The sequence below is a fragment of the Daldinia caldariorum genome (genome assembly GCF_022478825.1).
Source record: "Daldinia caldariorum strain CBS 122874 unplaced genomic scaffold F4812scaffold_4, whole genome shotgun sequence".
In the NCBI taxonomy this organism is placed as follows: Eukaryota; Fungi; Ascomycota; class Sordariomycetes; order Xylariales; family Hypoxylaceae; genus Daldinia; species Daldinia caldariorum.
Window position 1 is genome coordinate 1,323,822 of NW_025953040.1, and position 23,710 is coordinate 1,347,531.

Genomic DNA, 23,710 nt, shown 5'->3' on the forward strand with positions numbered 1-23,710 from the left:
GATTACTGGTTCTAGCCTGGCGATATCCTGCGGTCCTTCTTGCACATAGACGATGCGTTACTGTCGTGCTCAGTGGAAGAAGTACCTACCTCATACCTAGATGCCTTAAAGTACTTAGATACCTACCTAGGTAGGTAACCTAAGGTGACACGACCCATAGAAGATATTTAGACGCCTTGCGCCTGTTGTAGAAGCAACTAGGCTGCTTACTTCAACTCTTTCTCTGCTGTCTTTTTTTCTTCCCTCTGCCCTCTTTTCTTCTCTTCTTCACTTCTTTTTTTCACTTCAACTTTCCTCACTCATTACATCCTATCTACTATTTCAAGACATGATTCTGTGTCTTGTCTACCATACCTAGATCAGTGAAGTCTACTGCTCCTTCCAAGCTACGCAGCTGCAAACAATATCTCTTTTTGCCCAGCAGCCTCGTTTGTTCTACTTACCTACATCCTATCTATTACTCAACCTCGATCCTTGTCCATATACCAATCATGGATAGGTAAATATACTTTCTTCCCTCTTCCTCAAGCACGCTAGATGTGGTAATTTGCAGAATGGTTGTCCAGGCCTGTCACGGCCTGTCACGGCCTTCCATCGTTTCTCTCCTAGCTGACATGCAGATATCTAGAAAAAATCACGGGTCGACCCCCAACTTGTGTCACCAATTTTTACGCTTGGGAAAATGCAGATTTGGTGCGAAATGCAAGTATTTACATGTCGCTTCGTCATCTTCGTCGGCCCCATCAGCCTCGTCAGTTTCACTTGAGACGCAAACACCGCGCAATCACCGCCAGGAAGCCCGAGGTCCAGTCCAAGATCGCCTTCGCGAATGGAAAAGGCTACTCAATCAACCTCCTTCAAGCTCTCGTACTACTTATTCGTCTATTCCTGCAAATCAAAAAACATGTGACGCATTTTTCACGCTTGCTCTTGCGTTGATAGGAGGAGGAGACATTGGAGCTTCCCAGGAAACAGTCAAGTCAATGGCCCAAGATCCTGGCCTAGAATTTATCAAGAACCTCGTTGATCAACAAATCCCCCTGGCTGTAAATGACTTGACCAAAGCACATCTATGGAAGGACCAGATACAGCCCTTATTTCAAATCCTCACCCACCCTTGTGTTGTTGACTCTAATGTGCTTGAACAACAAGTTGCTATCATTTGCAACTTCATCCAGGGGATTGGCGGAAGGCGGATGGGCATATTATATGACTTTATCCTGGACCTTCTCAACTCCTGGTCTCGCTTGCCTATGGCTGGAGACGACAAGTACGGAATATCGACGTGTGAACTTTCACTTTCAGTCCTGGCCACTATGATCGACTGCAACACAAGCAACATCGTCAATGATAACTTTGCCAGAGTTGTCAAGCGTTTTGATACTCCTATCCAAGCTGCCAGTCGTTCTGACAACGAATATTCCAAATTACAAGCTCAGAAGCACCTGCAGTACCTTCACCAACGTCTCGGAGTTGGCAGCACACTCTCTGAAACTAAGGCAGCAAAGAAAACTCCTGTGACGCGAGCTGAGTTTATCATGCGCAAAGATTTACCAGGCCGACTTTCGGCAGACGGTCCAAGACACGATAACGATCACGCTGACATATGTGACATTAGAATTCTCCCTACACAAGAAGAAATTACGTCCGTACGTAATGAATATTTACCCACTACCGATACCTCCTCATTTCACATACCTGGAATTCGAGGGCGCCTTGACAGAGAGTTCCGCCTGCTGCGGGAAGATACCGTAGGCCAACTTCGAGATGCAGTCAGCACTCAACTTAAGTCAATGAGCGATCCAAAATACAAACAGGACCGTAGCAATGGAAACGCTATTCGTACCTACGCATACGGGCAAGCATCAATCGTTAATATCGACTTTGATAGAAACCGGGGCATGGATTTGTTGGTTCGGTTTCTCCAACCTATGACCAAGCAGAGCGTCCAACAGCGCAGGGATTGGTGGGGAAATTCTAAACGTCTTCAGCCTGGTGGCCTTGTCTGCATGCTTTCTGGAAAGGGCTCCGTGTTATTCTGCGTGGTTGGCGATAGCACCATCATAGCAAGCGACCAGAAAAGTACCAGAAAGGCAGAAGAGGACGAGGAGCCTGCACAGAAGTTATCTCTGGCTGATAATGACCGATGGGCTTATGCTCACCTACACCTTGTTGAGGCCCGCCCAAATGATATCGGCCAAGCACTTCGATGGTATAAGAATATTGGTATCGAGCAGCAACTATGTCTTGTGGAGTTCCCTCGTGTCCTCCTCCCTTCGTTCCAGCATACACTTATAGCGCTTCAGCGCATGTCAAAAAAGTCCGATGTTCCTTTTGACGAACTCCTTGCTCCAGCCAAGGAGGAACTAGATTTGGGAATCAAGGATGTCGGACCTCCCCAGTATACTACGAAGGCAAAATTCTCCTTCGACCTGACATGTCTTACGAATGATAGTACAACTCTCCGTCATTCACCCCAGAAGCCGCTCGAACCGCAAGAGTTGGCAAGTCATTCATTGCTTGATACAACTCAGTCAAGTGCTCTTCTGAACACATTGAGTAGAAAACTGGCTTTGATCCAAGGTCCACCAGGTACTGGAAAAAGTAAGCATCACCCTTAGTCTTGAAATTACTACCTGCTTCAAAGGTCATACACTATTATGGTAATTGTATAGACCGTAGAAGAGCACAGATCACTAACGAAATTATGCACAGGCTTCACCGGCGAAAAGATAATAAAGGTTTTGCTTGCAAATAAACGTCAGGCTGATCTCGGTCCTATTCTCTGCGTATGTTATACGAACCACGCCCTGGATCAGTTGCTGCTTCACCTGAAGAAAGATAAAGTCAAAATTATTCGAATCGGGTCAGGATCGAAATCAGAAGAGTTAGAGGGCCTCAATCTTCGTGTTGTGGCTCAAGCCGCAGATCGGACCAAGGCTGAAAAGGGTAGAATATGGGATCTAAGGTCAGAACGCAATGACCATGTTGACACGATAGCACGGCTGGTCAATGAACTTGCTGTTTGCCAAACCCCAGTTTCTATTCGGAACCATCTTTCTTTACATAATAGCAGCCACCACAACGCTCTATTCGGGATCGAGGATGAAGAGGGATGGCAGCAGCAACAGCATCGAAAACCTGGCCAACTTTTAAGCACATGGAGAAATAGCGGCCCCCGGGAAGCCCGTCCTCCTCGCGACATAACCCAGTTGATTTACGCAGACGTTTGGAAGATGACGCACTCTGAAAGGACGTGCCTCTACAATCATTGGCTGCGAGAAATGCGCGATCCGCTCATAACTGAGATCATAAATAAGTACAAGAGTTATGAAGCTACTACAGACGAGCTGGAAAAGGTGTCTCGCGACGTCGACCTTCGATGCCTCCACGAGTCAGATGTGGTTGGTGTTACAACTACTGGTTTAGCAAAAAACCTTCGCCTCCTTCAAAAGTTAAGATGCAAAGTCATGCTCTGCGAGGAGGCCGGGGAGGTTCTCGAGGCGCATACTCTTACTGCCTTCCTACCCTCTGTTGAGCAAGCTATTCTTATCGGCGACCACCAACAATTAAGACCCCAGATTGTAAACTACGAACTCCAGAGCACGAGCCCAAGAGGCGCTCAATATTCCCTTGATGTGTCTCTGTTTGAGCGTTTAATTCAACCGCCACACGACACAGACCCAAGGTTACCATATGATACGCTAGAGACTCAGAGACGAATGCACCCTAGCGTCTCAGAGTTGATTCGATCGACACTATACCCTCAGCTTGAGGATGGCGGTAAGGTAGCTGATTACCCAAAGATATATGGGATGAAAAAGCGCCTATTTTGGATGCATCACGAGTCGCCCGAGGACCGAGAAGTCCAGCTTGATCCAACGACAACTTCACATACGAATACCTTCGAAGTCGATATGACTATAGCACTTGTCCAGCATTTGGTAAGACAAGGATCTTACGGCTCAGACGACATCGCTGTCATCACACCTTATCTAGGGCAACTCAATCAACTTCGGCGGGAGATGAGCAGATTATTTGAGATTTCTGTTGGCGAGCGAGATCTAGAAGAGCTAGAAGCTCTCGACTCTGATCAATTAACAGCTGGGAATGTGTCATCCCAACCGCATAAGCCCACCGTGGTTAAGAAAACCCTCCTGAAAAGCATTCGATTAGCAACCGTCGATAACTTCCAGGGCGAAGAAGCGAAAGTCGTCGTAATTTCGCTCGTGAGGAGCAACTCCGCGAACAAATGCGGATTCTTGAGCACACCTAATCGTATCAACGTGCTGTTATCTCGTGCTCAGCATGGGATGTATCTGATCGGCAATGCGAACACCTACAGACATGTGCATATGTGGGCAAAGGTTTTGGAAATCCTCGGTGCGAAGGGGAACTTGGGAACTCAGCTGGAACTACACTGTAAGCACATCCCCCCTCGGTGAATTATAATAGTTACTTACTCCTAGTTATACAGGTCCACGACATCCAAACCCCGATACACCCCTCCTAGTATCAAAGGCTGACGATTTCTTGCGAGTTGCGCCTGAAGGAGGATGTATACTCCAGTGCGACAAACGCCTGCCGTGCGGACATTCGTGCATCAATAGATGCCATCATGAGAACTTACACAACGCTGTCAAATGCTTAGAGCCTTGCCCCAGACCCAAAAAGGGATGTCAGCATACTTGCAAGTTAGTTTGCGGAGAACCTTGCAAGCCTAAATGCGACGAACATCTGAAAAACATCAACATTACTCTTGCTTGTGGCCACAGGATTTCTACAGCTTTATGTTGGCAAGCACAGGATCCCTCTTCTATAGTTTGCAAGCAAATGGTCTCGAAGGTCGTGCCCGGTTGTGGGCATACCGTTGAAGTGCCTTGTCATACAGATGTCAGCGTGGACACTTACAAGTGCAGAAAATCATGTCTCGACCCTCGACCATGTGGCCATGACTGCCAAAGTTCATGCTACGAATGCAAGCAAAGGAAAGATGGCAAAATTATCAGCACAGTCCACCCTTTCTGCAAGCAAGTTTGTGGTCGTGCATATACAACGTGCCGTCACACGTGCCGAGAGCCATGCCATGGCAAAGCTGAGTGTCCACCATGTCTAGCATCGTGCGAAGTTCGATGCAGTCACTCTAAGTGTAGCAAGAAATGCTACGAGCCTTGTGTGCCATGCGCCGAGCAGACATGCGCGTCGCAATGCCCTCACGCACGATGCACGATGCCATGTGCAGCACCTTGTGATTGGGTGCCTTGCTCAAGGAGATGCGAAGAGATTTTGAGTTGCGGGCATCAATGTCCATCCATATGCGGAGAGACGTGTCCTAGCGAGAAATTCTGCCAGACTTGCTGCTCCGAGGAGATAAAGTCGGTTGTGGTGGACTTCATCATGGGTATGCAATACCATGAAATCGACTTAAACGAAGATCCCTGCATCTTCCCGGACTGTGGCCATTTCGTTACGAAGACTAACATGGACGGTATTATGGATATGAAGGTCCATTACGAAATATCAGCCGAGGATAACCCAACCGCTGTCCTCAACACTTTGCAGCCATTCTCCATGGATGAGGTAAAGCCTAAGGTCTGTCCGAATTGTCGTGGATCTCTACGCAATATCTCCCGATATGGAAGGATCGTCCGAAGAGCTATGCTCGATGAAGCTACAAAGAAGTTTGTTATCTGGTCTCAAGCTGAGTATAGCAAGCTTGCAGAACTTCTACTCGACATACAGGGGCACATCGTAGAGGCCTCACCACCTCCCCGGACTCTGCAGAAAGATGACCGCTCCAAAAGGAAAATCCTACCGGCTGGTCGTGCAATCCAGATAAACCTCATCCGCGAGTGGGTTGGCGGCTCTAGGTACGATGAAGCATTGAAACTATGGCAGCGAATCAGTAGTTTCCTTGGGCAAGTGAGAAGAGAAGAGCAACCTTTCCAGCGCGTCAACGACTTTGTCCAGCACGCAACGCGGTTGCGAAAAACACAGGGAATATTTGCCTTCGACGAGGCGACGATCCAAAATAAAGGGTACTTACAAGCGTGCACGCTCTCCCTGAAATGCGATATCATCATCGTCACAGACTTCATGGTGCAGCGAAAATCTCTGCTCGAGTCTCGGCCGAAGCTTAATTTGGACTTCGCACAACATATGAAGGAATGCGAGACCCTGGCAGAGCGTGCTCAAGTTACAGGGCATCCGAGACAAGAAACCGAAGCCCACATATATTTCGCACGGTTTTGCGCCTTCAGCAGAGCGTTGGCCCCGACTGAGAAATCGGAGGGCGAGTCTAACACCAATGCGGCAAACGAAGAGAAACTCAAAGAGCAGGGTAAAGAACACCTAGTTGCCGCTCGCAAACTAGTTACAAAATATGGCGAGCAGACCAAAGGGTTGATGGCGGAGATCGAGACAGCAGAAAAGATGCTGCGTGATAGCGTGTTCTACGACCCTGTTTCTACGGACGAGTTGCGGGAGGTGTACCGTGCCATGGCGGCCGAGTTCTCCGGAACAGGACACTGGTACTTATGTGCGAATGACCATCCATTCACGATCGGCGAGTGCGGGATGCCGATGCAGAGGGCGCTCTGTCCGGAGTGCGGTGCGCCTGTCGGCGGTGCCAATCACGCCCCTGATGCGGGCGTGCAGCGCGCAGATGAGATCGAGAACCTTGCTCGTGGTCTTGGGGGAATGGGAATTAATTAAGCTGGATATCAGGGCTTGGGTGCCGCGTTTGTATTGCGATGTTCTCGATGGATGAATAGGAAAAAGTCACATCTGACCACCACGCCGTATGGCCATCGCGTGATCCTATAGCATGGTCGCTTTTACATAGCATTGATTTAGGTGTAGGCGTCTTATTAAATAAATTGCGTTCTGTCTTTCGCGGGAAATCACTGCCATTTGAAATAATATTTGTCCGTATGAAGTCGGTCCAACACAAGTCACGTACAAGCCCATCATCAGTCGAACTAATCAGATTTTCGTAACGACAAAAGGAGAATGATCCTATTGAAAACAGGTACATATAATATAATATACTATAATAGAATGTTGCTCACGTCCATCATCTATCCGCCCTCATCCGCGAGGCGACCTAGAAGTTTGTGCTAGCCGGCCCAGTACCGAAAGAGAGACAAGCCGAACGTTTCTTCTTTCCCTCGGGACTCCTCCAGACATAACGATTGGTAGTAGCAAGTAGGTCGGCAGGTGAGTACTTCTAACCCGTCTCTCCCTCTTTATACAACCCTTTGGCGAGCGAGGTATTAGCAGCTTAGTACACCTGCACCGAGTCGCCGAGAGTAGTCGCGCCAACAACGGGGCTAGGGGCATCCTTGGACGCGGTAGCCTCGACGGACTCGTCGGCGTCCTCCTCGGTCATGCCGCCGAGGATCATGGAGCTGGGGGCGAGGGCCTGGATCTCGGGGGGGCTGGTGAAGGCGAAGAACTTCTCGTCGTGCCACTGGCCGGCGGTGATGAGGCGGCCCTCGCTGTCGGTGAACAGCACGTCGTTCTCGGCGCGCAGGAAGTACGCGATCGAGTAGCGGTGCTCGGTCGGGTCCAGCGGCACCACCCGGTGGATGCACGACTGCATCGTGTGCCCGCTCGCGAACCGCAGCGAGTCCCCCACGTTGATGACCGCCATGCCCTCCTTGGGCTCCACGAACCCGAACTCCTTCGACCCGGGGGGCCGCACCTGCAGGCCCCACTGCTCGGCGAAGAGGAACGTCAGCGAGCTGATGTCCGTGTGCTTCTGGTGCCCGATGTTCTTCGCCGACGGCTCCGACGGGATGTAGTGCATCATCGCCAGCGTGCTCGTCGACGGCCGGTCGTTCCGGTGCGTGTTCTCGAACCGCGAGGCCCCCGTGAGCCCGAGGCCCGTCGACAGCGCCGACAGGATTGTCTTCGTCGCGATGTTGGCCCCCGCGATCGCGTGCTCCAGGATCTTCATGTCCGGGCTGTTCTTGATGACCGCCGGCAGGTGCGGGCTGTCCTTCTGGATCTCGTCGCGGGACACCTTGATCATCTCGTAGCCGTCCTTGGTGTTCTCTAGGACACCGGTGCGCGAGCCGATGGGCTCGTATCTGGTTTGATCACCTGTCAGTAAAGAATGCTTCCATTTTCCATCTTCTTTCTTCTCTTTCGTCTTATTCTCGAGCTTAGATGGGAGATAGCCGGTAGGCTAGACGTTACTCACCCGAGGTGCGGCGCAACAAGACCGAACTCGTTCTTTGCCTCGAGAGGAGCATCGAAGAAGCGGTACATGAGCTTGAGGGTGTCCTGTTGGTCCTCGAGCATCCGGCGGCCGTCAATGCCTCGCAGGTCGAGGTAGAAGTACCCCTCGTCCTGGCAGCAGCGAACTAGCCTCTCGATCTCGGACGGCTCTTGGGAGAGCAGCTTCGAGAAGTCGATGATCTCCATGGGGTAGACCGGGACCTTCTTCCCGTTCCACTCCACGGTCTGGGGAACATCAGTTGAGATGGCCATTGTGAATTTCCTCGGCTAGCTGCGGGATGCGTAAGGGTGTAAGTTAGATTCGTCGAAGTCGATGGAGATAAGGACAACGTTTGAGATTCTCACTCTTTCACCTTTGTCCCTCGCCAGCTTCTCACCCCTTCTCTTTTATAGATCGCGCGGCGGCGATGACGAAGGCGTTGTCGGAGCTCGATCCTCCATAGTCCAATGTAACTTCCCCCTCCCCCCACACTACCTTTTGTCATTTATCCATCTGAATCGCAGATGTCACTTTATTCGAATCCTGTCTTGATGCTTGCATGGGATTTACATGACAACCCTGCGATATAGATGGGTGATACCACTCCTTGGCATCTCATCGCCATCGAAAAGAGCATAATGCTCTATTAACCTCAAGTTTAGCCGGTTAGACCCGCGTACCTAGATCGTCTGGCCCGGCTGCAACCCTCCGCAGTTTTAAACATACCTAACCTATATCTAGCCATACGCCGCGGAGGAACCCTGCGAGGATGCGAATCGCGCCCAGTCGGCTCCCCAAGAGGTGTCGTATATATTATAGACGACGCCAAGCCCGGCAGATATGTCTGATAGCTCTTTGGGGCTTGCATGGGATTGAGAAACTTGAGACGACGATCTCCCATTGTTCGCATTGACTCCGCACTCTTGGCTTCCCCAGGACCACCGAAAAAATCCCATACCTATCTGGTAGGTACCTATGATGAATGGGTGCCGGAGCCGATGGTATTCTCGCTACCTAGGGATGAGCTGGGTATCCTACGAATCCGGCTTAGACGTGCAGCGTTTCCCCTCATTTTTCTTTTGCCATGGTGGTTATTTTATCAGACGGAGAGCTAGATACTAGAGGCCCATCTCAGGTACGAAATCCCCACAGGGTCTAGAGGCCTTGTGGCGCTCTGCCATGCCAGGAGCGAGGCGATAGGGGAAGGAGGACGGAGTGCAAGGTAACACAAGTCATCGCTTACTGATTCGGCGATAAGGGGCTGAGATTGAATGCGGAATGAGCCTGATAACTTGATGTCCATTTCCCAGCCTTCGACTTTGTTTGGTAGCTATTTTATAGACAGGGACCTGTACGTAATGGAAACCTTCCGAGATTGTGATAACATCCTAGAGACCCTTTTGCCAATATCCTCTCTATCTGTTCTAAGAAGCGTGTGGTTGGATATCGTTCGAAAGCGTATATCACTTTTATGAAGTCTAGCATCTAACTCTGCTGAAACCATATAAAAATACAACTCTGCTTAGATCAGGGTATAAAAATAGAGGATGATGTTTAATCCTGTGAAGAAGTATTGGAGCACTCATTTGGGAGTACGGATCTCAATTCCAATTGATGAATGACCAAAGGTTTTATATAATACTTAGACCAGATGTCAGGCCACCAACCATTAAGCGTGGACGGGCTACTTCCCAACGTATACATAACTTATAATAGGTTTACTATGAGGAGGCGTTGAGAGATTATAAGGTATTCAGTATTAGCTTACCACATAGTTCTAGCATATGGAACGGAAAAGTTCAAAAAGCCACACAGATCAGATGTAAGTAGATATCACCAAGACTATGAGATAAGCACCTGAGGCAAGGCAAGGTATATAGATTATTGTCAGGCTATGCGCGGTCATGGATATCATATACAGAGTGAGTGACAGGGGCATAGTGTGCTGCCTATTGTAGAGATCTAGTAACGCCTGGCCTTTTAACCTCCCTCGAGGGAGCTGCTGTATCCACGTAGCTTCATAATTACCTTAGGAAAATATATATATTCTACATTTCAGCTGTTAATCATGCTATATTTGTAGTCGTATAAACCTCCCACTGTGGCCCTGAAAGTTACCAACCATTGGGTTAGGTTAAGCAATCTTGCATAATAAGTACATCCTAAGAGAATCTTTATGCTATTTTCATCTTTGAGGAAACACAATCATCGAACTCCATAAATACCCTAATCCGTGGCGAGTGAGGAAGTCTGTGAAGACCACCTAGTAATAGCAAACGAATCGCTCTTCATGCAATGTATACCTAGGAGTACAGAGCCACCTATTTACTCCTTAGACCACGAGGTCAGTTCCCTGCCTTTAAAACGCCCAGTGCTTGAAACAAAGCCCGTCCTCATACATCCCTTATCCCATATTAGCTTCACCAATATTACTGCCCCAAGAAGTAGGCAGCTTAACTTATTCCGACGAACTAGGAGAACCACCCGAATTTGCGCACTGCGGACATCTTTCCCCGGTTCTTTCAACTGTCTCATGTTCCTCTAGAACGTTATATTGAGTACACTCGTCACTGCCATCCTCGTCGCCTGCGAAGGAGTATTTGAATTTCCATAATTCGCATGCTCGGTAGTGATCGAAAATGAGATGTCTCCTGTTTTTGCGAGGGTTGCAGTCATATAGGTACCAAACTTCTGTGCACATCTTGAACCAAATGTTGTAATAGCTTTTGTTGAGAAGTAGTTTGAGGGCACGCTCTGAAAACTTTGACCGATGACGTTTTGAAGAAGGTATTGGTACCTAGGTAGGTAGTTGGTAGTGAAGATGCGGCTCAATTCTGAGTTGGGTCTCACGACTTGATCGTTGCCTCTGATCTTGCGGCTGCATGAACTTTAAATGTGTATAGGGTTTATTCATTCCAAAACGATCCTTGCGTATAATTGAATAGTAATAAGCTCCTGCATATGAGGAAACTTTCATCCTTGACTCACCTCCTCGGCTGAGCTCTTCACATTGCCCAGGAGACGGTTCAGTGTCAATCTCTTCCATTCGCATTCTGCTCATTAGTTTATAAAGATGGTTTAAGCATCTGGTACGACGAGGGACCATCGAACAGGAAATACTCAAAGTGTTCTCCGGAAACATGTGAACAGGGTAGTATTTTCAGCAGGCATAGTGATCCTAGCGCCGAGTAATTGCGACACTTGTCACAAACTTGTAGAAGTCACACCGCATAGCTATCCTTATAATCCCCTTATAGAAGTTGGGGTTGTAGGCAAAGAGTGGATATTATAGAGCAGGGTATTTTCCTTATATAATTCTATGCCGCCCTCAGCGGCGAGAATAAATCTATAGGGACACATATTCCGTTACGGTTGGATTACAATAAGTGCAGGGAAACTTAAGTTTCGTCACGAAGAAGGAAGTTCCTGATCACGACAAAGAGTAATAGCTTTATTTTCCAGCCTGTCGGAGGAAGTTGTTGAGACACAAGCAAATGCGGGTTACCAAGAACATAAAAGACTTTTGTCTGGGTCGCTATCCTTACATTATGTAGACAATGCCTTGCTCCTACTCAGAGAAAAAAAGGCAACGAAAGTTGACATTTGGGTATAGTTAACGGACCCGAGAAACTATAAGTATGGTAATAGGATTTCAGTCGGATTGGTTAACCAAGCAATGGTAAGTTTTATCCGATCTTCCATGGCACTCAATGTGTCGGTTATTCCTTCTCTGACATCATACAGACTGCAGAAAAGCAGATATAGCAGCTGAACTATTCTAATAGGTAGGTGCTTGAATCAAAATAGCCTTTACGGTTTCATTACCTTGGAAATGTCAACTTCCGTGTATGATCATTCGAAGTAATGCACTTGTAGTTTTAGATATCTTGTTGGAGATACGGAATATTTGAAACGTTATTTACGAGCTATTCGCTCCGTGGACAGGTTCATACGATGTCTACCCTGATGGACGGACTATTCGCCCCTATTTCCCCTGAGATGAGGGTATTCGTCCCGATTTATCACATTGACCACGCAACATCTACGGGATCTGGTGGAGATGAGCTGAGGATAGTATAACCTCAGCTAAGCGACCCTACGCGATTGCACTACAGATCTGCATCTTAAAGCTTAAGATACTAGGGAAGGTAGTTACCTTAGGTAGGTATGTATGGAGTGGGTTTATTATGCGGGCAACCCCTTTATTAATAAGTCATATAATTTCAGCATTCATGAGAGAATGGATGAACTAGAAGACATATCCGAGATAGGAGACCCAAGTCCCAGCCGGCTATCCCCTCATGAGGATGAAGAAGGGGTGAGCACTCTTTAGCTTCGATATGTCGTTACTGCACAGTATTGTACTTCGTATATGGCGTACAAAGACAAGACTTGTGAAACAGATCTTGGAGAGGCCAGCTAGGCTAAAGGAGACTATTCGTTAAACTGTTTATCCACTTATGAGCTTGGGGTTGGGTTTTTTTCTGAAAGTCAATTACTGATGTAGTCGAGATGAATCCTGTTGGTTGATCTAGATTGGCCGAAAGGGGTAATCCGCGCTAATAGAAGCGCCTGCTGACTCGAGCCCGCGCTTATTAGAGAAGGGGAAATTCGATGGACCTATTGGTTGGAAGTGTATATAAATGGCTTTCTACTTAAGTTGGAGTACACTTGATCCAACAAATAAGGTATCAGGTTGTGATATGGAACTGATCAGCTAAGGGACGGCCTAATGTTCGGGGCGAACTTGAATGTCCTTGACGTGTTGAAGACAGTACGCTGTGGTGCGTTGTAGTAGCAGACTGGCTTCACCTTTGCGGAGCTCGCTCATCATCTCAAGTATCGTGGTGTTGGTTGCATAGGAGCTAATCGTGTACTCGTCACGGTGCTGACGACGCCACCGAGCTTCGGGGTGATTCCTGAACAGGAGAGGTGAATTGGGACATTATGTAGTAAATCATTTATTTACATACATAGTAGTATCATAATTTGGAGGAGGTTAGTGGCGAGTTTCCATACCATCCTCTCTCGTCACGTTATTTGGGCGACACCAAAAGTTCGAAGTTTTGGTCCTGTTTGTCTCAGTAGGATAATCCAATCAACCTGCAGAAGACCCCTGTTCACCTGAACAAGACCCTGCCTTCTGCAAGAGAAGCGCCTGCCATTGGGTTTAGACCCCTGCCCCTCCGTGCCAAGGAGGAGCCTGCCGTGACTTTTTGAAGATCCAATCCTTGCCGCGGCTCAGCGATGCGGCAAACACGCGAGGTCTGTGGATTATGCCTTGTAATGTTTTTTTTTATCCATATGAATCGTAAACTCTTCGTCTTCGATTTCTCTGTATTGTTCTGGCTACAATGCTAGAAGCTTCATGAAAATTTCTGGATATTGAAACTGCCACGTTGACAAAGCACTAATAGCATAGCCATACTAAATTCCAGCTAGGATTGTACTGGTACAGGTACCTAAGGTACCTATGATGAAATCGTTAAGGATACGATTGTGGCGGAGTACGTGTCGGCACTCGCCACAACCGCTAGTGGGTCCGAATCGCCGGGTTCCTAAAACTACTTTTTGGAGGCTTCCGGCCCTCAACTTCCAACTGTTCTTTGGAACCGGCCGAAGAGATACTGACGCCGAAAGTTGTTTACCGTGCCAACGCATTGCATTTGCCTCGTGTTATGCGCATTTTAGCTCATATTGTCAGGTAAATAGACCTATATTCGAGTTACATAGATGATGAATGAGGCTTTCAACTACATGTAGGTAGATGCTATTGCCGATAAGCAGGCACATGACATCTTTAGTGGAAAAGGAACTCGCTCACCCGTTCTGGATGCATTATGACTGATGAATTAGCTGAGCGGTTAACTTGATTAACAAAGCCCACATAGGCGAAAACTAACAGATTAAGTGACGTTAGTGTTGTTCTATAATATATTATAAGAGTCTTGCAATCGCATCAAGCGTTATTAGAAATCTATATTTGAATCCGGTTGCTTATTAAGGAATAACGGTGGTACTAGTAGAGCCCCAGAGGAAGTTGAATACACTAGGGGAAGTGATCCCTTGCCTTCTGATGGGTCCCTACCTGTATCCTACCTGTATCCTACCTACCTAAGTAGGTAAGCATATTGGATATCAATTTGCTAATAAAAGATTCATATTCGATACACATACGATACGCATACGAAGTAGGTACTCGGAATTGACTCCAATAAGAGCGAGCTGCGACTGAAGGAATGTGAGGTACGACTCCTTATGCCCTTTCGTATGGAGTCATCATGGACGATCTGCGACCAATTTGTATACCTAATGTTAGGTATACAACAAGCTTGACCGAGCGATCCCAATGGGGGGGACCTAGTCCGGATAAGCTGCAATAAGAAATCCCCACGGATAGGGAGAGACATGCAGATACCTAAAACCCTCACTTCGTTTAAGGTTCACTGGTCGAAGGCCTCCATGAGAGATTCTATTGGTTAGAAAATAAATACTCGCGAGCCAATCAGAAAATTCATCTACGAATTATACTAATGAATCCTTGGCCGCTAAGACCCCCTGTTAACTCCACATATCGATATCGAGGCTTGCAGGACTTGTTACCTAGCAACTTAGGCTAGATCACATTCAAATCCATTACATGTAAGGTATTTATATATTCCCGTAGTAGCCAGGTAGTTCACATAGAACCTCCTGGGTTGGTGTAATTGTCATGTACCTAGTTAGATTTATATTCGGCTCTTATCATATTTGGCCCATTTAATCAATGTAATGAATGAACTCAATGAAGTATATAGTACGAGTTCATGTAATAAAGTCACAATTTATTATTGTCTGTTGATTCCATAGGTACCTACCTGGTAGCGATCTTATATGTTCGGTACTTACGATAAGACCAGTGAAATATTCTGGTGCAAATTGCGATGAAGCGATGAGAGAATATACTCTTCAAAATACTACAATAAAGACCTAGTATAGGAGGTACAAGGATACCTCTAAACTTGTTAGCGCACAGACTCGGTTGAACTAAGATCGCTGGTGCTGGCGCACGATTTTAGGCGTCCTCGGATATCAGCAGAAGTGAGACATGCAGTAGTCGTCAACGATGTGATGGGACCACGGGGAGTTCTGCAAATGAAATAGCGAAGCTAGCCGTCCGAGACATAAGCAGAAAATTTTGATGTCTCTCAAGCGATGGAACAAAGGAACACGACAATAACAGTTTGGCTTTTTAGCCTTTAGGTAGAAAAAATTGATATGCTAAAAAGTTGAGTGAGAACTTTTAAAAATCAATCGGAACATTGAAGTGAAAAAAAAAAGTTCAACCAAAAGTCCCGGCGCTTAGAAAAGTGGGCACTACTCCTCTGAGATGGAAGTACCTGACTTCCATTACTTCGCTACGTACTATGTGAGGTACCTAATGTAGTACATCCAACTAGAGTTATTTTATAGTGCATTTCCACCATGGTATTGACAGATTTCAGAGGCAGCTCAACCTCAAGTCAGGGATACCTAGCTGTTGGTAGTTCCAAGTTGCTGGCGACCCCAGAAAGCCCTGACGGCCCGCGCCTTTGGTTCAATGTTTTTTATCAAATATATTTCTACCTAGGTAGGTTAGGTAGGTACATACATACTTCCCGCTAACTACGGTTGAGCATAGCTGCCACTCGGCAAATGCCCTAAAATTGGTCAAAATTTATAGGGTCACGCTTCAAAATGGTGGGGTACATTTAAATTGCAGGGATGCTTTACTATGCTTTAAGACATGTTTGCGCTTAAAATAGTACACTATGCACTAAAAATGAGTATCCGGGGGTACGGGGGATTTGCTTTTAGCTTGGGTGTATTAGCTAAGGAGGTAAGTAGGTACTGTATTTCTAGGACTGATAGTGGCTAACTCCCCTGTAATTATAGTGGCAAGCTACCTAAATCTTAGCGTATTAGCCACTATTAGCCACTATCCACCCTTATGATTAGTGTCAGCCTAATACAGTGCTAATATTATTAGGAACGCTAAGACTAGAGACTTGGCAACTTACATCGAATGCGCTTGATTGAATTGATTGAATTGCAGAGATTGAGGCTATTAAGGCTATTTACCTAAGGTACGAAGGCATATTCTTTTGCAGGTGGGAGGTATGCTGTAAGCGCTGTAAAGTTTAACCAATAGGAGGGTGCGCATCTTGGAGGCTCAAAAAAGTCAACCCTTTTTCATGCATAATGTACCATAAATCCATATTTTGTTTTATTCTTTTCCTTTATTAGCCTTGGGGTGTCTGTATCTCAACTTTACGTCATTTGCCGAGTGGCAGCTATGCTCAACCGTAGCTAACAGAATTGACAGCTCAGTGAATCTTCATCGCCACTGCCATGTTGTCCCTCATAAAGCATCGATAGCTTCGTTTATTCAAGTTTTTTGCAGTGGCAGAAGTGGGAAGGACCTGGCTGGCTGCCTCTCGCCCGCAGGTACCCGATGCGTCCTAGCACTAGCCACATGCAACGTCCAATGTACATCAGGTACAATACAAGGGCTGTAATATGCCGGTACCTAGGTACGTAGGTAGGTACCTAAAAGTATCCTTTTTTTTTCGGATGCCCATAGGAGAGAATCTTGTTTGTTCCCTCAACATCAATTTCCTATTGCTCCGTACTAAATCCATCTGTGGATTGCTATTCGGCAATTATCGACTGCAATTATCGCACCACAATTCTTTATTCCTACGTACATCCCTTTCCTCTTTGTAATAGGTGTAAAAGTACCGACTTGGTCTTTGGGAAGCCGTAGAGACCGGTCGAGCATTTTGCTGATGCTGGATACTGGATACTGGATATTGGTAGCGTCGTATGACCCCATCTATATGTTGGGTAGGGCCACTTACTGTACTATGTAGGTGGGCTCTGGAAGCACTTGATTTTACCTGTGTCCGACCCAACCAGGGAAAGGCTCTCCAAGCGTCAAGGATTCCATTTGGCGAATGATGTCCTCAAGAACCTGCAGCACTCTTCTCATAGGACATCGGAATATGCACAATCCGAGACCAGATTACCAGCATGACTCGGGCGGTTCCTCTGCCTCTGCTCACGCGCATATTGTTTACACTTAGGATAGTGGACAAGATGCGATGCGAGAAATAGAGCAAAACAATGGTCAATTCGCTTTGGCTGGTTCGGCGATAAACTGGGATATAACCTAAGTACTATCTATGCTGATGTGGTCGATCTACCTTTGACGTCTCGTCTCATGGGAGCTTCGGTGACTCAATACAGTTTTTCTTTCTTCAACGTAGCTAACGTTCGAAAGCATAGCGTGGTGTCTGGGGGTCTGGCACCCTTGTTGGCTGGCTATCGGCTTAAGCCTCGCTTTTAGAGGTTGGAACTCGAGTTGTTCTAACCCGCAATGGTCGCTGCCAACCAGACCGCCCACTCGGCGATTCCATGCTGAACATTCCCTAAAAATGGTCGCATCTTGGCTAGTGACAGGGAATCGTTGCGCCACACCTATCTAGAAGGCCTATTCGCTTATGTACCGCGACCCTTGTCTAGACCCTTGGGTACATCATCATCTTGCGAATATGCAAGGTGGAAAGGCGATGCGAGCTAACATTACAAGTATCTTCTTATATACAAGTCATACATCTCTTTCGCCTCCTCGATACCTCACCTCTCCTGATATTGTCTCTTCTTACCTCTGATTTTAGAGCCTACGCTTTATTTTTATATTCCTACTAATTTCCCGAGTCGAGACGAGTACTTCCTCAGGGGACTTTTAATTCAGATGTATTAGCTGTATGAATTGCTTACCCCAAACGCCCATTCTAAAACACCAGATACTGTCATCTCCTCTCCGACAGCGGAACCGCTTTACAATACTGTCGAAAAAAGAAAAAAATTACGACGTCGCTAACACTTGTTAAACGCTCGTACGTCCCCCACAGCTTTGTACTACCACACCATTCCCCAGCGTATCTAAGTTAGTCAAGTCGACATCTACACGCCAAGGTGGTCCCCCACCCGTCACTAAGGAACTTCACCAGATCCTCCACAATATTCCCTACCAATTTTCTTTTGAGAACTTATACGCCTTCCTTAATTTATACTGCTGTATTATTTCTGCTTGTTAGTTCCCACGCTGTCAGGTAGCACTTCATATTCATTCTAGCTAGTGTTTAGTGACCATCAAAACTTATGACCTCGATATATCTAGAGATCTAATATTGTAGCTAGGGATTTGTGGAATATTGGTAGCCTTTGTTTATTTATAACTGGCTTAGATTCGCCAGTTCCCTCGTGCCCTGCTGCCACCTTGGCAAGGTTGTGTAATAACGGAAGACCTCTTGTAACGGTATTACCAGGAGATTGTTCATTGATGTCTACAATTGGGCTTTGCCGCTAACCACTAACCTAGGAAATCTACGATTCTGGCATCAACTAGCCAATATGGACTGCTAACTTTTAACGTGGTTGAGCATCAAATCTCGCCCCCTGGATATTGAAAGGGAGATATGGCGTCGATCCGCCCGCGGTTAGATTCTCGGAATAGGTCGGGAGACGAAGCAAGGACAAAGCGAAGGGGAGAAGTAACGGAGACATTAACCCAAAATTCATCATCCATTTTGGGTCGGACCATCCACAAGAGAGCTGAGCACACTCAGGCTGGACCTTCCCCTGGCCCACAGGTTATGGCACAACAGAGTCGGAGTCCCCAAAATGCTTCTACACGAAAGCCTTGCGGTTCTAAGTCGAAGCCACCCTTGACTCACGAGACACTCTCTTGGTCGAAGAATTCCACGCAGCAAGCATCAAATATCCCAGCATTGAGCACTCGTGGGCGTAGTGGTCTGGTGGAGTCTCCCCGGGTTGCATTGCGTAGAAAGCAACCAAGCTTATCACGGGAACAGCCGGGCGTCCAAACTCAGCCTCGTTCAAGTTCAAGAAGAACCGATTCATCGTCTTCGATACCAATATCACAAGCATTCCTTGACCCTAGCATGTCCTATTTGGATCGGAACATCACTACTAGCCCCGTTGAGATTCGCACTGCGCAAAAGCTGGATTCCCCTCAGAAAGCCACCCAGCCCTTGGGGATATATCCGGAGTTGGATCGTTATCGGAATGTCGAGCTCCCGGTGAGAGGCGGACCGGCTATAGAAGTTCCATTCAAGCTTTCGACCGAGAACCTCCCTCCTCCAACACCACTCTTCTCGGGTGGAAGCAGCCACAGCCAACTAAGTACATTTAGTGTGAGCCCTTCTACAAGATTTTCCGAATCACCTGGACCTGGACCTTACAGCCGAGATACGACCCCAACCTCGATATCATCGCAGTCGCCTGGGCTCTTTGTACCGCACCGTCTTCCTATTTTCAAGGCAAGGCAAGCAAGCCCAGCTGAGACTCGCCCCCCCGTAACTCGGAGAAGGGCCGGTAGCATACCAAATGAATGTGATACTTTTGGCACAGATCCTAATGGCCTTGCAGCCGTTCGGGAGGCCTTGACCTCATCGTCATCGAGCTCTACAGTACGCCCCGAAGAGAAGGAGAAGAAGACACGCCGAGGACCATTACCCACTGTACCGAACCCTCCTCCGAGAAAATCATCTCAAAAGTTCAAGAAAAGTGGAGGAGGAAGTGAGTCGTCAATCAAAGCCCCTCACGCCACTACTAGACCATCGATAAGGTCTCCACCGCAGGCTGAAGTTGGTGAATCATCTCATGAGAAATCTCAGGAAGCTGCGATATCACCCAAGACTCGCCTCGTACCACCCTCGCGACCTAGCAGAGACGGGACACCTGACCTTTATTCCCAATTCGGCGGTCCAGTTCCTGTAATACACAGCAATATATCCTCAACCAGCCTTTCCGATAAGCGTCAAAGCAGGCAGCTAGCACCCAGTTCCTTGCCAAGGTCAATGACTCCTTCTGTTCAAGACCGCGTGGTCTCGTCTAAAGGGTCTGTACCTCGAGAGCCTACGCCAGCACCACGATTAATCACCACGAAATCCACCCAGCAGACCCAGGAGAAAGGGAAGAGGGTGAGAACACCTAGCCCAGCTACTACATTTAGATCAAGGTTCCCGCTATTTGGGAGGCGAACTAAGACAGCCCCTGAAATACCACAAGTTGAAAAGAAAGATAAGTCTACTAGAAAAGGCCCGGCTGCCGGAACTGGCCACGAAGGATATGGTAGGATTGGCTCTGTTAGAAGGCGCAGCAGCAGCACTGCGAACCCCCCGCGTGGTCCACCAGGCCCAGTTCCTTCATCTGACAGCCTCGCAAGTCTTCAGTCAACAGACCCCTTCTTCCTGGAACGCATGAACCCTGTGATAATTGCCGGTGGTGAAATTGTGGAAAACCGGAACACAAGCTTTGAACAAACCAGAACTGAAAGTCGTCAGAGTATGATTTCTGGTCGTCCGGGTCTTAACTCCCGCAACAACTCGTCCGTATCCGAGTCCTCGAAGGAAGAATTGCGACAAACGTTGTGGCCTTCACCACTCCCTCGGGACTCCATCTTGTCTCGTCCTTCAGATGGTAGTGACTCGGAGGCAGTTCCTATAAAACCTACGATTGCGTTGAGGAGGTCAATTCAACGACTGCGATCGCCGAATAATTCTCCTTTGAATCTTCCAAAACCAATTATCACCAGAGGAATGGCCTCTCCATCGGTTGGAAGCATAGAGACAACGATCTTAACGGATGACTCCTTAGCGGAACCTCAGCCAAGACTTATCGATGAACAGGTCGAGCCAAAACCTGGGCCTCGAAAGCTCACTAAGCGAGCTAAGTCTCCCCGTAAATGGAACCTATTTGGGAGATCTCAAAGCCAGCCCCCTAAAGACCGTAGCAAGAAAGTCGAGGCAAGTGTGTCTGCAGCAGTAAAGCACATCCCAACCAAGCCAGTCGCGTTTTATACTATGATGGACTCTTCTGAGCAAGATGAAACCGAGGAGCAAGATGTTTGCGAGATTTTGAGAGAAGCGGAGGTCCTAATCCCATTTATGGATACCAAAGATCACGGTCGACGTCCGTCTGAAAGCAGCATTAGATCCTTGGATCCGCCTCGTGCCAATCAACATCGGCCCCAAGAGTTCGTATCAAGCTCGACCCGAGATGATCCTCTCCAGATAACTCCACCAAAACCAGTGGTATCGAAGCAGCAACATGCTACTAGCGCCTCTATTTCAAGCAATCCTATAGTACGCCCAAGCAGACTCCCTCAAGTTGGTAGGATACCCAAGGTCATCAATACCCGCCCAGAACAGACGTCTCCGAAAAGCTTCTCCCGCCCTTTCCACCGAGTCAGTCTCCAAATGCCGCCCCCTGACCTAAGTAAAATTGATCGAAACTCCGTTGCGAAGGGACCAAGTCCAACAAGGTCTTTCTCCCCTGAACGTGATCAAAAGGAATCACCAGTAGCAGCTGCTAGTTATAATATCCCAATCAAACCGGAACCGCCTTCTAAGGATTCGCCCCTGAAGCTCGGGGAATCTGGAAAGGAATTTCTTTCGTTTTCACCTCCGAAGGGTTCCGAAAGCACAAGCTCGGGATCCGGCAGTTCGGAACTGGTGCATGTGTTCAGTCGTACTGCGCTGCCTCCCACCCCGAATGCCCCGCTTACAGAGGACGAAATCTGGGATGAATATAACGACTTCTTAAGCGAAGCGCCACCATCAGCAACCTCTTCTCGAGCCGGGCCGTTCCACCTAGAAATATATGGCTCTAGGTTGGCGAAGGAACCAATCAAGGCGCTCGAATCACCTACCATTGATAATCATCGCGCCAAATATATTCGTACTTCTATTGAAACTAGACAAAGCGCCACATCGTCAAGCCGCTTCAGCGCCGACATGACAGCTAGGATTAACGCTGCTTTCAGATTTGACACCGAACCACCGACAGCATCGTTCTCAGTTCCTGAATTCGCATCCGGAAGTAGCGACAATCCTAACAATAAGCAACTAGACAAGGCACCTATTTCTCAACGAGACAGCTCATCTTCAAACAAAAGCAGTAAGACTAAAAGAAGCTCAACTAGTAGTCGTACTAGCGAAGATACACCTCTTTCCCAGGTCAATCTCCGCGTAGGCTCAATGACGGTGAGCAAATGGCTTACATTTGGCCATGTGCTATTCAGTCCGGTCCGCGAAGACCTCATTAATGACGCTGGCTCATCTGGGCGCCATTCAATCCTTGTAATTGATGGTCTTGGAAATGATGACTGGTCTTTCTATGCAGCAGAAACTTACCCTGACGCCACGTTCTTTAACTTGTCTCCTCGCGCACCTCTATCACCAGAGCAAAAGTCAACGCCTACATTTCCTCTCTCGCCACCTAATCATCACCAAGTCCAATTCTTATCCCACATGGATAAACTCCCTTTTGGGCCAGACAGCTTTACCGCCGTCGTGTTCCGGTTTCCATCCGCGGCCCCTGAATCTCACTATCGCAATATAATCTCGGAGGCACACCGTGTTCTCAAGCCAGGAGGATATATCGAGTTATCTATCCTCGATGTAGACTTGAATAATATGGGTAACCGCACTCGACGCTCAGTACGACATCTAAAAGAGCGAATTAGCGCACGCAATCCCGAGTACAACCTCAGCAGCACGGCAGATCTCATTCTCCGCCTTCTTGGTAAGAAAGGGTTTATTGACGTAAAGACTTGTCGTGTTGGGGTGCCTGTGGCAAGTGCGATTACAAGCTCCTCCAGAGTCAAGGGCAAGAAGGACGAGCGCAGCCTAGCAGAAATGATGAACGACAAGACCGAAATGGGTGACGAGAATATCACAAAGATGGTTTCAAAAGTCGGACGCTGGTGGTATAACCGATGCTATGAGACCTCAACTGGAATGACCACCAGTATCTGGAAGGATAAGGTTCTGCTGGCCGAATGCGAGGAGTGGGGAACAAGCCTCAAGCTTATGGTATGCCACGCCAGGATGCCGGAAGCAAGAGGAAGGGTTGCAAGTATATGATACGCGTTCAGCGTATCATATGTCGACACTACATAAGTTTGCACTTTCTTCGACAGTTCCGCTTCTGGAAGTCGGTCCGCCCGAGCTTCTTCCTCCTGGCCGAACCAACTTTTCCACTCTTGGACGGATTATTTCATATCTATCGACATGTACAAAACTCATACCTTCCTGGACTTACTTCCTCACAATATGTTTGCTCTTGTAATTTTTGCACAGGAAAAAGAAAATTGCCTACAATAAGCATCGCAAGAAATCATTCAAGATCTAAAGAGGGCGCAAGCCTATCACGAAAATCTAATTTCATATTTTTCTGAACGTAAGAGATGGGCAGGAACCAGAAGACTCGAAGTCATTACATTTACATATCTACCTAGGGAGACCGGTAAAACAGTACGGCTCCAACAAACTAACTCGCTTTTCTCTTGATCGGGATACCGGCGGACACTTCATTTCTGGATATACAAAAATTTCTCCATTTTTATTCACGTTCCTTCTCTAACCAGATACCTTA

The 23,710-nt window shown here is 47.5% G+C and overlaps 3 protein-coding genes across 3 annotated transcripts; 2 read left to right on the plus strand and 1 right to left on the minus strand.

The window, feature by feature from the left end:
- Positions 1 to 172: 172 nt before the first annotated feature.
- Positions 173 to 6,998, plus strand: F4812DRAFT_310040 (uncharacterized protein). Its single transcript, XM_047931329.1, has 4 exons — positions 173 to 499; positions 629 to 2,604; positions 2,716 to 4,422; positions 4,478 to 6,998. The coding sequence occupies exons 1-4, from the start codon at positions 492 to 494 to the stop codon at positions 6,712 to 6,714; spliced, it is 5,928 nt and encodes a 1,975-aa protein (XP_047792329.1). The 5' UTR covers positions 173 to 491; the 3' UTR covers positions 6,715 to 6,998.
- Positions 6,999 to 8,601, minus strand: F4812DRAFT_309798 (Clavaminate synthase-like protein). Its single transcript, XM_047931324.1, has 2 exons — positions 8,207 to 8,601; positions 6,999 to 8,093 (listed from the first exon to the last, which is right to left on the minus strand). Exons 1-2 carry the CDS (start codon positions 8,494 to 8,496, stop codon positions 7,283 to 7,285), a joined length of 1,101 nt encoding a protein of 366 aa, XP_047792330.1. The 5' UTR covers positions 8,497 to 8,601; the 3' UTR covers positions 6,999 to 7,282.
- Positions 8,602 to 18,726: 10,125 nt separating this feature from the next.
- Positions 18,727 to 23,199, plus strand: F4812DRAFT_457415 (uncharacterized protein; the record flags this gene model as incomplete). Its single annotated transcript, XM_047937162.1, has 1 exon — positions 18,727 to 23,199. The coding sequence occupies one exon, from the start codon at positions 18,727 to 18,729 to the stop codon at positions 23,197 to 23,199; it is 4,473 nt and encodes a 1,490-aa protein (XP_047792331.1).
- Between the last annotated feature and the right edge of the window lie 511 nt (positions 23,200 to 23,710).